This window comes from Nesoenas mayeri (assembly GCF_963082525.1).
Source record: "Nesoenas mayeri genome assembly, chromosome: 12".
NCBI lineage: Eukaryota > Metazoa > Chordata > Aves > Columbiformes > Columbidae > Nesoenas > Nesoenas mayeri.
In genome coordinates this window covers 18,755,607-18,774,948 of record NC_137547.1, presented here as the reverse complement: position 1 = coordinate 18,774,948, position 19,342 = coordinate 18,755,607, and the positions used below count along the sequence as shown (strand labels likewise).

Genomic DNA, 19,342 nt, shown 5'->3' with positions numbered 1-19,342 from the left:
GTTCTTGGTTCAACCGCTGAGCTGGTTGTCGCCAGTTGTCCTACACAATCCACTTTTCCTCACATGTCAAAATCTGATTGAGAAATGGTTTGTTGTTGTGTAGAATAGGAGAAGACAACATTTCAAAATGTCTTTTTTGGATTTTCAGTCAGCTCATGAGGCACCCACTTATTGAGCTTTTTCACATTTTGAATTTGCTTCAAATTCTGAATGACCGTGGAATGGTCAATGTTGAGTTCTTCGGCAGCTTCTCATGTAGTTGGAAGAGGATCAACTTCGATGATTGCTCTCAGTTGGTCATTGTCAACTTCCAATGGCAACCACCACGCTCCTCATCTTCAAGGCTCTCGTCTCCTTTGCGGACTTCTTGAAACACTGGTGCCCTGTGCGTTTGTTAGCAGTTCCTGGACCTAATGCGTTGCTGATATTGCGAGTTGTTTGCTGCTATACAACCCATTTTGAACTTGAATAAGAAAATCTCTTGGATTTGTATTTTGTCTAACATCATTTCCATAGCCTAAAATAAATGTGAAATAATCAGCGAGTAATAAGTCAGTAGCAAAAAAAGCAAAGTGAGAAAAGCACATTAAAATGATGTATAACATAACCACATTTATTTAATAATATATTCCAATGGCAAATTTCAACAATGCAAAAACTGCATTTCCTTTTGCACCCACCAAAAACTTGAGAAGTAAAATCCTTCCTTGCAGGAAGGTATATCCCTCCTCCCCATGTTCCCAAAGCATCCTCGAGTTACCTGACTTGCACTGACAGGGAAGAAAAATATTCAGAGGGTTGAGGTGACAGAGGTTTTTAAGTCATTCCCAGCTTTCCTGAAGCGAAACAGCTTTGTATCCTTTTGAAAATAGCTTGGTATCATACCTGCCTACATGCATGTTTTTGTTTTAAGCAAACCTATTTATACTTTGGGAAATGAAGAACCTCCATGTGGCAGGTGAGAACTAGCGAGCCAGTGTCGGCAGCATCTTTGCGGGGCTGCTGGGGACGTGTGGCACTTGGGTACTGCTGGTGGAAGGAGCTGCTGGAGCGTGGTTACGTCATGCCATGCCTTTTCCAGACCATCATGCTCCTTCTGCAAATAGACCGTTATCTAAGAAAATATAAAAGTGCACCTGGAAACTTTTAGACTAGTCTCCCTGTTTAATCATGAGCCCATTTCAAATATGTCAAGGAAGGCAGCTGTAATATATGACCTTTTTCTGCCATATATTAGAGTGATGACTCATACATGTACTGTCAGGAGAATGTAATGAAAAATCTCTCCAACTTGACGTTTGTGCAGCTGATGTTGTCAGGTCTGACGTGCTGTGGAGTTTGGGATATCTGGGCTGCATTGTTGCTTTCAGTATCGCTCATTACCTTGTTGTGGATTTTTCTAAACTGAAGTATTTAAATGGATTCTGTCTTTGCCATGTCATCTCAGAAGGTTTAGCTGTCTTTTCTCTGAAGACCACAGATGTGTCAGTGGTTCTCTTTTCATATAGAAAAGAGCCAAGACACAGACAAACTAAATGCTTTGCTAAAGACAAATGAAGTCAAAACTGGGAAAAGAGGCTGGTACACTATAGTCATTTGCTGGTTCTGTACTGTGATCACTGTAATTTATAGAGGAAAATCTTCAATATGTAGCTATATTACTATTAATGTACAGTATCAGCACAAAAGAAAGGTGATGAAAATACAAGCTTGAAATATTTCATTTATTGTTCATTTACTGTAATAAAACCGTCTTGAAGTCTGTACACCTGCTACTGGAAGCAACTTAAATAAAACTCGGAGGTCAGAATCTGTACTTGCTATTGTGCCAGAGTAAATCTAAAGCAATGGTGTGGACAAGCATCTCGTCCCAGAGCTCAGATGATCTCCAGCTAAATGAACTTGTAGAAATTAAAGCACTGGTAGAAATTGCAATATCCATGTTCATTAAAAAACAAATGTATATGTGTGAGTGCATTTGCAACTTTTTTTTTTTTTTTTGGTAAATCTCCTCTATTTCCACCTGTGAAATGCCACTTTTGTTGCCCACTATATTGGGGCATTTGGTGTGAAGGTCCACCCTCTTCCTAAATCAGTGTGAACACACAGCTGGACTGAACGCTCCTGGTGTTGGACACCAGCTTCTTAACTAGAAATTTGCTCAGAAGCATGGGGAAGCTTTGGATGTTGGTATTAGATCTTTCTAGACTGAAGCTGAGACCTGCAGGAGCATCACTGACTTGAGCTGTGTGAGGCTCGCCTGGTGACCCTGGATGTGGAGGTGTGCTGTCCTCTGCCAATGGTTGTAGAAGCTCAAGTTTGTGCTGGCTTTAGTCTGTCTTCACTTGTTTGCTACTGCCACTGCGCTAGAAATTTTAGACTCTTCAAATACGATGAGCATGATCACACATATAATTCAGCCTGTTCCTGGCAAAACAAGTGCGGTTTGAGCTGAAAGGCCTTGTTGACCTGGTCCCTTTGGGCTGTAGGAGGGTGCATGTCCACAGTGAGATATGCAGATGTTGAGCAGTGGGACAGGGAAGGGGCTTTAAAGACACGCTTTTCCCTCCAAGTCATTCATTCCCAGTAGTGCTCTCCTTTACCCCCACCTCGAATTGTATGTGTCCCTTCACTTTGATAACCCCAGTAATCACAAGGTACAGGATGTTTCAAAAAGATGGACCCAGTTTCAAAGAAATAGATTTCAAATTGGGTCTGTCTTTTTGAAACATGCTGTACTTTTAGAACCAGGATTTTCTACTGTCGTCTTTTTGGTCGATAATTCAGTTGCTAAAGTTATTTGCAAGTTATTGTGCTGTGTTTGTCAACTTGAGCATGAAGCTTGAGCAGTCAGCTGAGTTCTGAATCACAGACAAAGCAATGTAAAGTGGTGCAGACGATAGAGCAGCCACAAAAACTACTCAGTCTTCCAGTTCGTTGCCTCAGTAGCAAAAGATCTTTCTATAAATGCCAAGTGAGAATTATAAATCATCCTGGAGCTGCCATGCACTAAATCAAGAAGCAGAGAAATGAATGAATATTTGTAAACCAAGTGTCAGTGTAACTACAACACTGTGCAGAACAATAGTCCTGTGATATGCCTTGTGCTGTCAGGAGGCTCCGTGGCAGAGTCGGAGATCCACACAAAGAGAAGTTATGCAGAGGCACGCTGGCTGCGGCTGGGGCAGGGTGAACTCTGGGCAGATAGTGTCAGTAATTTCATGGTTCAGAGCAGTAATTTCACATACTGTATGAAGCAATAAGCATTTGCTACGCTAGCTCAGGCTTTCACTGTGCAACTGGGTGGATCTACTTTAACAGTAACAAAAGCCTTTTAGTTTCAAGCAGCTGCTAATCAGAGCTGATACTGGCTCCAGTGACATCTCCTACTTCTCAGTGCTGACCTGGAGCTGCCATGGTTTAATTCACCAGTACAGACATGCCCTGGGCTCCTACCTGCTGAAGTACGAACTCTGGGAGAGTGATGTTTTAGAGTTGTTCCCACAGCCGCCTATGTTCCCCAACTCTCACCTGTCACCTCACCCTACCTTTGAAATTCTGACAAGTTTCTGACAGAAAAGTGTATGTATTTACTGAAGCAACTTGGTATATGCTGAGGCCAAACCCTGCTGACCTGCTAGAAGTGCTGATCCCTCAGCAGGTAAAGCTCAGCACCAGTGTTCTGATCAGCACTGTCATTCCTGGAACTAGTCTCAGTGCCTCCCTTTGTGGCCATGACCTCGCCCAGCAACTTTGTCCTACGTGAGCCACAGCCTTGTTAAGCAATAAGCACAGTGGAGGTAGTGAAAGTTATTCCAGGAGCTGGAGTTGGAACCTAGAGCTTGCTTCTACAGAGCTTCCACTGAATGTGAACTTTACCACATTTGTAACCAAACATAAACTAATCTCAAACTTTGCTTTTTCTAAGTAAGTTCTACACGCACATCCCTCCTGCTCCAAGCCTATGTATTAATTGAGTAAAGCCTCCTGTAGGAGGTATTGAAGTGATGGAGATCTTTTTAAGGCAGCAGATACATATGTTAAGGGCCTAGGTAATTTATTGGTGGGGGGGTTTTTTACCTTCTTTATTTGAGGAGGAAAGCAGGATTGGAGACAATCTTAGTGAGGCTTAACAATGAGAGCATAAAGTTTCCCCATCCACAGCCTGCTTCTTGTCTTGCTTTGCTTCAGCTGTGATTTGTGTTAGGTGCTGTGGCCCATCTTCCTCCAGTTTAACCTACTCCAACCTCAGCATTGTCACTGTGGCAAGTGTTTGCAAGGCAGAGCTGTGTTACTGGATGGGATCAGGTCCTTCCTGGCTGTGGGATGTTGCATTGCCAGGTGTGGACGGGCTCTGGCTTGGGACAGGAGCTTAAAATATTTACTTGAGCATTCCTCGCTTTTCTTAGTCTGTCATTTTAAACCTTAATTCGAGTTGTGGTGTCTTCTGGTCTTTCTGAGGGGAGGGGGCAGTGCTGGTAGCTTACCCAGACAGCCCCTCCGTCGTTCCTATCACTAGACATCTTAGGCCAGTTCTTCATGCAATGGTTGCATTGCTGCTGAGCATGTCCAGGATATGCTTATTTATTTTTATAACTTCTACATACCAGATTTTATTTTATGTTGGGTATTCAAGCCTTGGTACATTTGCCAGGCATCTGCCAGGTGACAAAGCCCTCCAGCGAGAGCTACCTGTGGTGGTGAGGGCTGGGAGGGTTTCCCAGGCTGCCTCCCTCATTCCTGCCTGGCTGTGGGGAGAGGACCTGCCCCTGTGCCCTGTTGTAGGTGCCTTGTTTCTTCTGTCTGCCTCTGAGAGATGACGTGTGTGTTGGAAGATCCCTCCTCCTGCGGCTGTTGGAGGGGAGGGAGCATTCTTCTTGCCTGAAGTCACCTCTCAGCATCCGAGCTGCCGCAGTCTAGGACGTCTGCACAGTAGCTGCCATCAGCTCGGGCAGGTACTGCTGCGGCAGTGACAGGGCTGCCTGGGCTCAGGGCAGCTCTGATGCTTCACTGTTTACCCAGCTTCTCAGCAGAGTATTTTTTTAAAGGTAGTAGCAACACCCTATGTAAAACCAGCCCACGTGGGAACACCTCCTGTGGCCAATGATACCTGCAGGTGTCTGGAGCAGCCCCTCCACAGCTCTCCTGCTCCTGCAGTGGCCTCTATTGCTGCAGTTTGATTTCTTGAGCTGATTTAAAGCTTTCCTTCTCCTTTGTTCTTCCTGCTTCATGGCTGTAGGTTTTCCTACACCACAGGTGTGGAAAAGCCTGTTTGGGACTTAAGGAGAGATGGTATTTTCCAGTCCAACAGAGGAACAGGGGATTTTGTAGTAGCCAAGTGTGATGTTCATCCACCCTTTTCCCAGAACTGCAGAGGCAAGGAGGGAGTAATCTGTGCCATGTGTTAGTTGTTAATTTTAGCTTTACCATAACTCTTGACGACAGGGCTTGGTTGTTTCCTACTGTAGGCAACATGTAGCAGTTATCCTGGAGATACGGTGTGGCTGCAAGACAGTAAAGCTGCAGCTTATCCCTAAACTGTGCACAGTCAACGCGTGCAATAGCCAGATTCTCCCTCTGACTCACACAGCTCCTGCGGACTGAAGTTGAGAGGCCATATGGTACCATTTTTCTTGCATTTGTGCTAAACCCTTGACTTCAGGTTAAGTGAGGATGGCCTTAGGCAAAAGCTGAGTTCCACTTGTGTCTGAGAACAAAGCTTGGCCAAAAGGTGGTTATCTATCTGCCATTAGATGTACTGCATTTAAACTACTAAAAGCCTACTGCTTTTTTTTGCAACTCTGGGTTCCTGGTGAAGTCTGTATGAAGTACCAGCCTGTACTGGCATCATCAAAAGAGCATCCTAGAATTTGATGTACAGGTCACAAACTACACTTTTTCTAATGTGTAGGCTGCTACATGGAACTCTTACAAGTAAATTAAAGGAGGCAAAACAAAAATCCTATAGCTTTAATATCTTTTCTAGGTTGTTGTTGATACCTTTGCTTGTTATAATGCATTGCTTTCCATCTCTTGCATCTGCAGCAAAAGCTGACTATGTCAGAAAATACCTGTCTTATTTTTTCCTGGTGCTGATACTAGTATTTTGCTAATACATGATTTACTTAGAGAGCATTGTGTTTCTGATGGCTGTGTTGCCATACAGTGCTGGAGGCTTGCTTGGTTGCATGTTCTGACCGACACAGTCAAGCTCAGTGAAGCAGACAGGTGAAAGCTGTGGGGAGCACTGGCGATGTGCTGTAACCAGCTCCAATGGGGGAGTCTCTGGGAGCTCCTTCTCTTTCTAGTGTTGTTTTTTTGGTGGTCTTTTGCTGTGGCCCACAGAGTATGTTTGTTCAGTCTCTGATGTTTGGTTAAACACTGTGTGAGGATGCAAACATCTCTTGACCGCAGCGAAGGAATGCTGTGATGCTGTGTTCTGCTCAGCCAACCGTTATGCAAACTTTGGGTATATGCAACATCTTACAACAGCTGAAGAGAGACACCAGACCTGTAGGAGAGCTGATGACCTGAGTGGAAATAAACAGCTGATGTGTTAAAGAACTAGAGGCACAGTGGGGTGCTTAGAACAGAGGTGTCGAGAGGGGCAAGGAATCATATACAGGCTGAAACAGTTGATCTGAAGTCATGTCAAGTGAAGTGTCAGAAATGCGACATGCTTTCTCTGTAACAGAATGTTCTTCATAGGCGGTTTAACAAGCTTTGGAATTAAATTGGGGGGGGGGGGAAGTGCTGTAGCTATTATGTCAAGTCTTTCACAAGCTTGCAATGTGCAGTCTGGGCTGTGGCTGGTGGAAAATCAGACCTGAACAGCCATGTAATCAGTGCTTTTCCTTGACAGTTATGAGCTCACACTATACTCACACCACAGCTGCATATGTATTTTCCAAAATACACTTTTAAAATTATACATGCACTTTTTTTAGTATGCTAATCGTTTCTGTGGTCATTCATTCCTGGAGTTAATGAGTAGTGTCTTAGAGAAAACGAGTTAACAAACTGACAGCTGCTCATAACGAATCACTTGCTGGAGAGGCCAGTGTAACTTTAACATCCACAATAAATCCTTTTGCTTATGATGGTTCAGTGGAGCGTTGGCAAAGAAATGAGGCAATAACTTCATTTATCAAAGCAGTTCATGGCTGTAGTAGATTTGTGCCTGAGAGCTCATAGACAGAAATGCCAGAGGATTACAGACTCTGGATTTCTGCTCCTCTTTGAGTAATATTAAGCATAAATAGGAAAAGGTAGATCTCACAATCAGACAGGTTGTCAATAGCTGCCAGTCCCGGGTACACATTCAGCATGAAAAGCTGGCAGGAAGGGTGCAGGTAACTGAAACATCATGGCAAGACCTGATGCTGAAGTAACATTTGTGGTATGACCCCCTGTTCCCTGCTGGGTGTGCACCCCCATGCCCCAGGGCCGGGAGGGCCCGGGGTTGTTGTGGAGGTTGTGGTATGTGGTGGGACAGGGAGCAGGTCTGCGGGTGCTGTGCTGGTAGATGGGATGCCTTTTCCAATCAGTGTCTGCAGTAATCAATAACCATCTTTCATCAGCAGTTAACTATTAACTCATGGCAAATAGCAGACCTTTTTTGTAACCTTTGCTTACAAATAAATAAATAGACATAACAGCCTTCGATAAGGCAACAAATATTCTGAAATTCCCATTTCCTATACCAGAGCTGAGCGAGCCTGAGGACCAGCATTTTCTCAGTACTTTATTTGCAATGAACCAGTTGAGCTAGCTGGTAGCTTGTTGCTAGCACAGGTTTAGCTTGGGGCATTGTTACCTGGTAATATTAAAGTTATATATCGCATTTCAAGAAGATGGACCCAATTTGGAATCGCTATATCTCTGCAATTGGATCAATCTCTTTGAAACACCCTCTAGTTCCTGCTTCACTGGAATGCTGTAATCATGTTTAGGATTATTTTTTTTAATCTATTATCAATAGTTTTCTCGTTTTTTAAAATTATTGTTCCATTTGGAAAATGTGCTTGTGGCCCAAAACGGCAACGTTGTGCCAGGATGTTGAACTAGTTGAATGAAAGGCTCATCTCTCTTCATGATTTGAAATGAAGGAGTTAAAAGGTAGAAACACCAAGAAACCCATGATTTATGAAAGGTCTTTCCACTTCAGCATTTGAATATTAATAGCATAGGAAGATTTTTTCTTCAAATATATATATTTTTTTAACTTGACAGAATCCTCTTTAAACTGATCACATGACACAGCCCATGCAGGTGGCCATGCTCACCATGGACCAGCGCTGTTGATGTTGCATTGCTGGAGAGGGGCAAAGAGAAGTCTTTTGGTTTTGGAATGAATTGTTGTTTTATTACTGATTATTGAATGTATTATGGTAGAGCATCTAGTTGTGAAAGTCTCACTGAACTACTAGTGGGGCAAATGAAGTTATTTCTAGGGAGCGTGCAGGTTTTCTGTCCTCTCACTGCATTTGCCTCCTTTGGATTTGTGTCTTTAGCCAGACTCAGTCTCCATGCATTGAAACACCAGCAGAGGCTTTCCCCCGTCCTTTTATTTTGGGTTAATTCCTATGCATTTGTTTCAATCAAGTCACCTGTTACTGTTTTGTGTACTTGAATCTATTCAGGGTGAGGAGTTCATCGATTTTGGGCCTCATGGGGGTATCATGAGTCTTATGAATCGACAGCCTGGAGCTGTTTCTAGGAGCTGCGGAGGATTCTAACTTCCATTCTCTTTCTGCTTTGTAGGTATTTGTATAAAATGTGGAAAAGGTGTCTATGGAGCAAGCCAGGCTTGCCAAGCAATGGGTAACCTCTATCATACCAACTGCTTCACATGCTGCTCTTGTGGTAAGTCAGATCTACCATAGCCTAAGTGGCTTCTTTTTGTAATGTATATTACTTTATCAATCAGTGTACAAAGTGAGACTTAATCTTGCCTGCTTCCTGAGGCAAAATGCCCATGCAAGACTCCAGCCTCAGAAGTTGTTTTTTATTTGCCATCTGTAAGTGTTCAATGGTGCTTTCTTAAGCATCATCCCAGAAAAGTAGTATTTGGTTGTTTTAAGGGCTGCATTTACAAAACGGCTTCAACCTGGCTGTTATAAGCACTACATACTTTAAATCACTTGTGTTTATGGAACTGTAATAGATATTTATCATTTTTACAGAAAAATGACAAAATTTGTGCAGCCAAAACCATATTTTCCCTCACTTTCTATTTGCAAATGCAACTCAAGCATGTATACTTGTCATTTCTGTAGATGCCTAATGCTCAAAAATTTTCTCTTATGTTTGCGTGTGATAAAAAGAAATAGAAACTGTGTGTTGAAACACCTTAAGCTGTTGCAATACTTTATTTTTTAAAGGAAAACTTGCAGATAAATCACTATCTCCTCCTTGTTCTCAGGACCTTTTCAGGTTTCTCTTTTAATCTGAACACATCTGAAAGTGATGCATTCTATTCAGGGCTTTGCCACGGGAAACAGGACTTGAAAGATTCAGAGCAGCGCTTTCAGAAGTGTTTGCCTTAAGTCAAGCATTGTGAACTTTAGTTGGAAACTTTCTCACTGTCTTGTCAGAAACTGCCGAGAGCTCACAAATTCCCACCAGGTTCAAGGGAAGTATGTGAGCTCAGTTTTCAGGAGTCAGGTAATTTTTCTTGATATGCCCACACAATTATTTCCATTCCTAATATATGAAAATATTTGCCTGGATGTTGAAGATCTTGTTGTTACACATATACACAGCAAAATATTTACTTTGAGCAGCACATGCTGGGCATAAATCGTTTATAATAAGGATTAGAAAAAGAGTAAAAGAGTATTGGTATAGAACTAAAGAACCTGATAATGAAAAGACCATTGTAAAGTTGACTTGTGAAAGGAGAAGTGTTGTCTTTTCTCCTGAGATTTGTCCAGATAAATATTGGTTTAAAGAAACCTACAACCTGAATGCAGAATTTAGTGACATTTATAAATTATTCTGGACCATGACCAGGTTCTAGAATAAACTTGTCTCAAACCTTCAGGGATCATTCTTGACTTTGCTCAAGTCTGACAGGGAATGAGTAGCTGTTTTGTTGGCTCATAAAGAGAACAGCATCCTGCTGAACATAGGATTACAAAATGTGATATTGGATAATATCTATCCACTCATTGCCAACATTAACCTAACCTAATTGCATGGGTGAATTCCAGCTTCCTCTCTGGGGCAGGCGTGGTTTTTTTAAGTAGCCAGGATGTGCGTTTGTTACCACAGGGGTCTGTACACAAGTCACTCTGTTCCTTAGAAGAATGTATAAGGGCCAAGGAATGTATTTTAACAGCAAAATACAAACACAACGTAATTATTCAAAAGCACAAGCATCTTTTCTGACTGTCCTGATGAGGTGTGTGTGGCCAGTGTATATCTACCATAGGGCAACTTGAGACATGTCTGTTCAGAGTGTAGTTTTTCCCCACCCCACGGTGCCGGTGGAATTTAGTGATTCACACGGTTTTCCATGAGTCATGCACATGCACAAGGAAACAGTGCTCCAGGTTGTCTTCTCAGCCCCTCGCTTTACTGCACATGGGCTGGAGGGCCCAGCTATTCCCCACCAGGATGTTTTGCAAGAAGGGCTTGGGTTCCTTCTGTCTGCAACCTCTGATACAATCCCATTGAAAAGGGAACGTGTGTGGACTTATTCTAGGCATTGAAAAGGTGGATGTGTTGGTGATGTGGCGGGAGTGCCTGAGTGTGGGTAGAAAAACTAGATCAAAGCTTAAGTTCAGCTACACACAAGCAGAGCTTTTCCTCTCCACCCAGCTCTGGAATAGTATCAAAATGAGCATAGCTGAAAAGGTGGTGTTTCATTAACTCTGGTTTCTCTCTTTATTTGGGACTGTGCAGTCTTTGGGAAAACCAGAGTGATTCAGGACAGTGCCAGTAGATGCAGACCTTGGGAATGAGGTGTATGAGTTACCTATGGGAACTGCATCCTGGACTGTGCTTCTGAAAAGGTCTTACAGTACATCTTGTACCACCAACCACATGCAAACTTCTCATAGTACTGTAGTTCGTGAATAGAGAGTTCATTTTACCTTGAGTGTGACATTGGTGGGACCCAGGTGAGAATTCTGCACTCTAGTTTTTGTGCCCACTCTTAAAGAGATAAGGAAAAACTATAAAGGGTCCAGAAGGAGCTACGTAGATGATTAAAGGCAGGAGAAAATGTGAGAGCCTAGTGTAATTTGAGAATCAGAAATGATGGGAGGGGCATGTGGTTGGAGCTCGTAAATACTTTTACTAAAAAACAGCATTAGAAAGTGGTCTCATACTTACTAGAGACAAACACAAGAGTGATCTCTTCTACAGGTTGAAATTACAGAATTCAAATAGGAAATCAAAGACAGTTTTTGCACAATGAGGATGATTAACTCCTGGAATGAAATAGCAAGAGAAGTGGCAAATTCTCTATTTCTGTTTTCAAATTAAGACCAAATGTCCCTTTGGAAAGTGTTATAAGTTGAGCCAAGCTTTTAGGTTCAATATGTAGGTAACTGGGTGAATCGTTAATGACCTTTGTTAGGCAAGAGGTCACAACACACAGGCTAATGCTCCTTCTGAGCCTTTGGCAGGAGAGCAGTGTGTTAGTGTGCTCTGCCTACAATGGTTCCTATGCACTAGTTCCTACGTAGGCTTTAAAATCTGAGAGAGAGTAGGAGTGCAAGCTTGCCCTTCCTTTTTCCTCTTTTTTTCCCAAATAACAAGAATGATCCAAACTCTCCTCCAGGAGTTATCAGTCTTATTTTCAGTGTAACAGATCTAGAAAGTGAAAGGCCGTAACCAAAGAATAAAAACTGTGTACCTGAAGACATTTGATTTAGATAAGGGCCCAATACTAAAACAGTTACAATTAAAATATATATATATATATGTGTATATTTCAAACCCTTGAGAAAAGTTGTGGTTTGGAGACCACTCAGGCTGAAATGTGATAGTGAGTGGAGACAAGTGTAGTTACACAGAGAAGTGGAAAGGGACCCTCAATAGGAAATTCTACCTGAGTTGGAGTCCTGTCTTAGGCACTTCGGTGAGTTTAACTTTGGTTTCAGCACCAAGTGCCATTGGTCAGAGTGCCCTGGTTGAAAAGGGCAGAACGGGCCATCCTGCACCTTCAGGGGTGCACAGTGCTTATGCCAGCGCTGTCTTTTTTTACTCACACCATTGCGGGAGAGTTTGTGTTGCTGGTAATCAAGAGGAAAACATAAAATATGATAGCAGATGCAGGCACCTCTGTGAAGTAAATAAACAGGAGACTTTTGTCCCCTTTAGATGTTTTGGTCAAATACTCAGATGGTAAATCTCTTCACTGTATTCCTAGGTTCTGGCAGCTTTGGGATAAAACTCAGTAATATGTTGATTCAGAGTTGCACAGGATCTCCTCAAAAAAAGGAAATCTCACCAGGGAGATGAGGTCAGAAGAAGAAAGGAAAGGAAAAGGAAATTACCTAGGAGGCACCTTTCATGTGCTGCATTTCTGCCTCTTTAATGTGTTCAGTGGGCTTTAGTTGAGCCTTGCTCCTGTATCTGAGCAAGTTCAGCATCTCAGAACTTTGTAAGTTAATTTTTGTTATGTCTCTGTGTAAACCCTGATTGCTTTCTGCAAAAAGCCGTGCTCCTCAGTTAGCTTTACTTCAGAGGTTAGATAATTCTCTTCAGGTAATGTAAAAGCTACAGTGATCTGATTTCCCTGGGATCAAGTAGTTCAGTGTAGATCTTTATCCACAATCTCTTAGAGAAAACAACTTGAAGCTTGTTAGGGTGGTTTTTAAATGTAGATTCAAATCCTCTCTCAGCCCTAACACCAGTGGAACCTCTTTTAGGACTTGATTCAGCAAAACACTCAGACATGTGCTTCAATATATTATATGACTCATATGTAAGCATGCTTTGCTGAATCTTAAATAACAGAGATGAATTCAAGCAACAACATACGCTGTCCCTTCTGTTAAGTGTAAAATTTTAGTTTTGGCAGGAGTTCAGTGGCAGATTTTGCTTGTGGAAGACAAGAGCTGAAAAACGTCTGCCTGAAAAGCTCATAATCTTATTCCTCTAAGTAGTATTTCACAGCATGACAGGATTTCTTGAAGAATAATTGCAATAATGCCAGATCGCTTGTGTGATCTAAGTGCAGGTGATCAGCTGCAGGAATTAATGGGCTCTATTTGATACTCATTACAGAAGATAACTTATCAGGTCCCTCCAGTTTGCAGATCATAATGCCACACAGCATCTTTTCAGGCTGAAAATTTTAATCCAGTGGCAATAATTGTAGAAACTGCAGTAAGATAAATCTTTGCAGTGAGGAATATTGGTCTGGTATTTGTTACTCTGAGGGTGTAGGAGATGGGCAGGGAATGAACTTTATAGAGCTAAGGATTTAAATCTCCCTATTGTCAAAGCTGAGACGTATTTCACCATAAAAACCAGGAACACATTTTGCTCTCTTACATGAAGGCAAATGTTTGAGCATGCCATTCGTCTTTAATTTGCACTTTTGCCACTGGTTTTAAGGCACAGGAAATCACTGCAAGATCAGTCAGAAGCCTAAAGCAAACTGTATAATCCCAGAGGTATGCGGCTTGTTTCTTACCTGGTAGCTATTGATCAGACTGGAGCTCTCATGGGGGTTTCATACAGCAGTTTAATTTTAAGGGACAGCTTGTAAAGGTATCGCAGTTCAGTTGATTACTGGCACTGCTGCTGCCTCAGCGCCAGCCTTTGTCCAGACTTCACAAGCCCATTGCTACAAGCGTCTAAGAGAAGGATAAGGATCACAGTGAGGACTGACAGCACTGCCCTTTTAAAAGGCCTGAGTGGGACAACTGCAGCAGTAGGTGTTGTTACCCTGAAGATATAAAGAGTGGTTCTGAATTAGGCTGTGCCCTCCAACTGATGTGCAAGGGGAATTGGTTCATGGTTGTGGATGCAAGCTGCCTTTTCACTCGTATCGAGTCTCAGAGACAACAGCTCCCTTCTGACTGAAGCCGTTCGGTGCTACTGGATGTAGATGTCTATTAATAGGAGATTGCTCATGTCCCGACTTGTAGGGAGAAGTTCCTCGTGACACTGGAAATGGTCTTTTGTGTATTTGCTGCCCCGGGTTGAACCTTTGTTTGCACTTGGTGGTAGTGAGGCACAGAACATCTTAAGGGAGCTGTGTCCCTTCAGTGTATATTTATCAACAGTTGGTGAGTTTTTTAAATAGCCACATTGCCAGTGGAAGGTTCATTTTCAATTCATATTTGTTATGTCTCCACAGCATATTTATAAGTTTGGCATGAGTCATTGCATCCAAATTGCACACTGCCAGTACTTGCTTGATTGCCCTAAATTAAATTATCTGTGAATGTGATTTTCACGTAGAAGAAAACCAAATGCAGTGTCAAATCTGTGAGCCCTACACTGTATGTCCACCAGTGTTAGAGCTGTTAATCACATTGGTACAAATACATGTGGGGATGTCAGTGGCTTCTAACTCTGCAGTGCCTCGTGGCTGACTTAGGTGACTCAGCTTCAGGTTCAGTATCTGTTCATCTGACTGCCATGGCTTCACGTGGCTGTTCTGAGCACCCAGCAAGCACAACAAGAACCCTTCAGGCAGGGGAGCTAATGAGTACTGCTGCAAGGGAGTGAAAGTCTGCTGGGTTGCTAATGTCCTTGCACACTTTTCCCTGACATTTTCTAACCACATACTGTTGGACCAGAGCAGACTGGAATTTTGGGATTTTTGGTCTGTAGCCCTGCCAGAGCCATTGGCTAATACCTGGTGTTCAGGGGAAGACAAGCCAGCGGGTGATTCAGTGCTGTGCATGTGGGAACATTCCTCCCCGACCCCCGTGGCCTGGAGCGTGAGAGCTGCATGCCCTCAGCTTGCATAACTGCAATTGTTACTCATCCCCAACTCAGACCCTGTATTTGGATTGAATTCATGGCCACCTGAGTGTTTGGTGGTTTCCAGGCCACAACTGGAGCTGGCAGTGGGTCCTGATGCACCGCGTGTGGGGCAGTGACTTTGAGGTGTGATTCACAGGAAAAGCCAAGCGCTTTGGAGAGGTGAGAGTTTGGTTGGGGAAAAGGACGGAAGGATTTGCTGTATGTGCTGTTAAGGCTGTGGTTTGTGTAGACGTGTAACTGAGATAACTTTCTGTGTTGCTGCTGGAGTGCAGAATTCTGCCTGAGTCATTCTGTGTCTTTGGGATAAGTTACAGCCTGTGCTTAGCCCCACGCTTTCCGTTTTAACACCTATCAAGACAGATAGTTAGAAGTTATTTCAGGTATGTCTGCAACTGCAGTTCCAGACAAACCTATTAATGCAAAACTCACGGAAAGGGAGGTGCTTGCTTTAAAAAGAGGCAGCCAGATGGTAGAGATGACAGCTGGCTTCAGATGGTTTGGGTTCACCTTGCGCAAGACTGAACCATGAATGAGTCTCAGCAAAGGAATGTAATCTTGTCTTCTGGTAATTAAAAGTCAGACTTGGATACCAGCCCCTTTAAGAGCCCAAGTACCTTCAGGTACCGATTGCTTGAAAAATGTTTCCTTTATCTTGATCCATGGTTAGTCTGATAATATTCCAGGCTTTAGGAAAAAAAAAAAAAGAATGGAATGGGAAAAGGGTAATCGTAAATGTGTGAAATGGGACTGACACAGGGAACTCTCCTTTGTTTATAATGAAGTTAGCTGGTTTTTATATTTTAGGAGGTATTTAGTAGTTTCTCTGCATTGTGCTCTGTTGTGCCAGCCAGCTCTGGTCCGGCAGGACACTCACTGATCTGTGTGTTTGACTTCAGATAAATAGAACAGTCCATGGACTGTGTCCCTTCTACAGACGATACTGGTAGGTGTTATGTCATTAAAGGTTTTCAATTCTCTGACTGCTTTAAATTAAGTTAGTTAACTATAGGAGAGGCCTTACTTCCGTGGGGACATCTCCGATGCTTGAAGATGCATGTGCTTAAAGTTTCTCTGGTTTGTGGGGGGTCTTAATACAGAGTACCCATCTTCTCTGAGGGCTGCTGTCACGTGTAGTGTTGGGATAATAGGTCTGGAGGCTGACCCCCTGGAAAAGGTAGTGTGAATACATTTCCATTCCCTATTTCTGACCATCAGAGGACATGCGATGAATATTTGGCTGGTGGTTTGTCTCCTTGTTTCCTTGAAAGCTAGTAATTGCGTTCTGCTGCTATTTATTCTAGCATAAAATGCATGGCTTTTGATGGTTATTTTAATTGGTGGGAGTTGCCTGGCAACTAATGATGGAAACTTTCCTTTGTGTTGATTGATTGACCATAGATTTATTCCTCCCACAATATTTTTGAATTCATAATGTGGAACCAATCATTGACAGCACCTGTGACCCTCTCAGGGGTTGGAAAACATATAAAGTACAAAATTTAATTATCAAAGTTGCTGCCTCTGTTTTTTATTTCTCTGTAAAAAACAGAGAGAACCTAATCACTTCCTTGCATAGTTTTGTGTGTTTCGAATGCCACCTATTGTTTGGTTTAACAAGATTTGCTAAAATTTCTGTTTCCTTATCAGCATCTATTATCTGCAGGTCTTGATTTTCTTAGTCTGAAACCCACGTCTTGTGTGTTTTTTTCATCTTTCCCTTCTACTCCTTTTTTCTTTTTCTTGCATTCCCCGCTGCCCATTTAAAATGTTTTCTTGGAACACATCTCAAGTTTCTCCAAGAGAAGAGATTCCCTTGGGCTGCTGTTGAGTTCATCTCTCAAAGGGGAAGAAATCCAGATAATCCAGAGCAGAGCGCAGGCAAGTCACTGGCATTATCAACAGATGTTTCTGTTTCCTATTTCCAGGTTCTGTAATTTTGAAGTATTATCTAAAAACAAAGGAAAAAACAGGTGGAAATTCTCCTAGAATTTGACTGAATCTCCGTCTTTGCTTTGTCCTACTCTTTGGACATGTGGATCTTGCCATTGCTGCTCTGGGCTGACCCAAAGTGTGGTCTGTGGGCCACAGCTACCTGATTCTTTTCCAGGTGTGCTGGAAGGATTGAGCTTCAGTTTTTGTCTCTGATGCATCTTCTGTGAAGAAGGGAAGGCCAGCTTTCCATCTCCCTTGACTTCTTCTTCCTTCTTTCTTGCCTGTGTTTGCTCTGGTATGTGCCTGCTCTACTACTGAAGAATTCAGACTTTATTGTAATTTCTGTGTGGGCATCTTTTGTTCTTCATTTCCAATGAGCACAATGGATTTCTTTAGTAAAGATCTTAACTGCATATCACTACCTTTTTCTTCAGAAAATAGTGAGCTTGCCCCCTTGCTCTTGGCACTGTTTAGAATTTTGTTATACCCTGGTCATTTCCCGTTTTGACTCGTTATGCTTATCTTAGGCTTTTCCTGGATCCTCGATTTCCCAGGGTCTAAAGGCTCCAGCCTGCTGGTAGCTCATCATGCCCTCACCAAGGAGGCAAGAATATATTGCTCTGCAGCCATGGCAACTTCAGTCTGTCCTTCCTCACGAGAAAACCTCCTTTTCCAAACTTCCTGTGTACTTCTACAACTGACAAGTTTTCTGTTCTTATTCCTGTTACCTGTTTTCCTGCTGTCTCCAGTCTTGGAGTTCTTGCTGTCCCTTCCCTGGCGAGGCTCTGCGGGGACAGGACCTCTCCTCTCCCTTGCCCGTTTGCCAGGCCACACACCCACCTCTTGTTCCTGCCCTGCAAGTCGCGCCCAACGAGGACGGGAGCTCTGGGCAGAGGACATGGTGTGAAGGGATCTATGGTTCTATGATTAAGTGGAAGTCTAGTTTTGCTCCTTCTTTTACTTTCATCCGCATGTGCTGTCTAATAAAAAGACTCTCTTGCTCTGCACCTCATCTATGCTTCCCATCCAGGCTAGGCTACTAAGTCATCCTTAAAAATAATTATTGTTTACTGCTTGTTTCAAGAGAAGGACATCTGTATGGCCTGAACACTCATTGATGTGTCACACCAGAATGCAGCCTGGGGTTTATCTTATACATTAATTTTACAGATAAAAGGTTTCCACTGTCACTCTTTACCTTAAGGATGCTTTTACTTCTGCAATTCTAGAAGAGCTGTTTCCCATAAGAGTCTTGCCGTAAAAGATCTTTTGTTGGTAAAGTTTGTCTTCACATTGATAAAATAAACAGTGGCAGCAGACTTTGACGTTCTGTCTTTCAGGCTTTCTTCTGGCACAGGGTCTTGGCAAATGACAGAGAAAAAATTCTTAGCTGAGAGGATTGATGGGTTGGTGGTCACAAAGGGGTGAGTCGGAGGAAGGGGTTTTACTCGCTATGGGCTTACTTGTCATCTTGGGCAGATCATTTTGCCTGTGTAGAGGTAATTCTTCTTGCTGACCTCACGTGCGTGGTACTGTGCTGATATAATTAATATTTTGAAATTGTTTGGAGATCCTAAGGTTGAAGTCCTGGAGAAGTGAGAAGTTTTATAAATTATTAAGTAATTATTGTTATATCACAAATAGATGTGTTCGCTGGAGGAAAACACTTGCAGTGTCTGGCAGCCAAGCCATACAGCTGCTGCAGCATGCTACTGAAAATAATTACTTGCTCAAATAATGCATATTTACAGTTTATGGAGGACCATTTTGAGGATTATGTATCATTAAATAGACTAATGTAAGATTTAAAGAAGCCTGCTTTCCCAGCACAGCTCCCCAGAGCCCTTAGTGCCTGGGCCACGTGAATAACGTTCCCATTCCTCTGTCCAAGCCCAACATTGTGTTTTTAATTTATTTTAAGTATCCAAGGAATGCTGTCTCCAGTATTCAGAGGGCTCTAAATCGGATGTGAGACACAAATGCACCAGAGAAGCTTATCAGGGAAACAGGCTTGGCATGAAGCCTACATAAACAACCATAAATTTCTTCTCATTTAAATGACGGGACTCGGGAGGATTGGCCGATTATAGCTGTGGTGGGCTGTCCTTAGACACTAAGGAAAGTGCTTTGCTGACCTCTGGTATTTGACATGAGCTGAATGTTTTGCTTTCTTATGAACTTACTGTTATACAGTGACCAGCTTGATTCTGGTAAATTGACTTCTACAGGTGACTTTCCACAGTTATTTGCCAGCAGTGGATGTTTTCTCCTACCCTGGACTTCTCAGGAAATTTTAGCTTGGTTTTGACCCAGGTAGGGAAGAGCTCTTGTTACCAACCAATCTTCTCTGCCTCTCTCCCTCAAAACACAGCACAGGAAGAAACTTAGTGAATTTGATCTTAGCCAGAAAGCATTTTTTCCTCTTTCAATAAATATCTCATTTCCTGAGAAT

General features: G+C 42.6%; 1 protein-coding gene across 1 annotated transcript in view; it reads left to right on the top strand.

Annotated features, from left to right (window-relative positions):
- WTIP (WT1 interacting protein) overlaps positions 1–19,342 on the top strand; it is a gene marked incomplete at its 3' end in the record, with an annotated part of 77,126 nt that overhangs the window by 22,442 nt on the left and 35,342 nt on the right. The window contains exon 2 of the mRNA XM_080352297.1: positions 8,764–8,865. Within this exon, the coding sequence (XP_080208423.1) occupies positions 8,764–8,865 (102 nt within the window). The remainder of the gene's footprint in view (positions 1–8,763; positions 8,866–19,342) is intronic.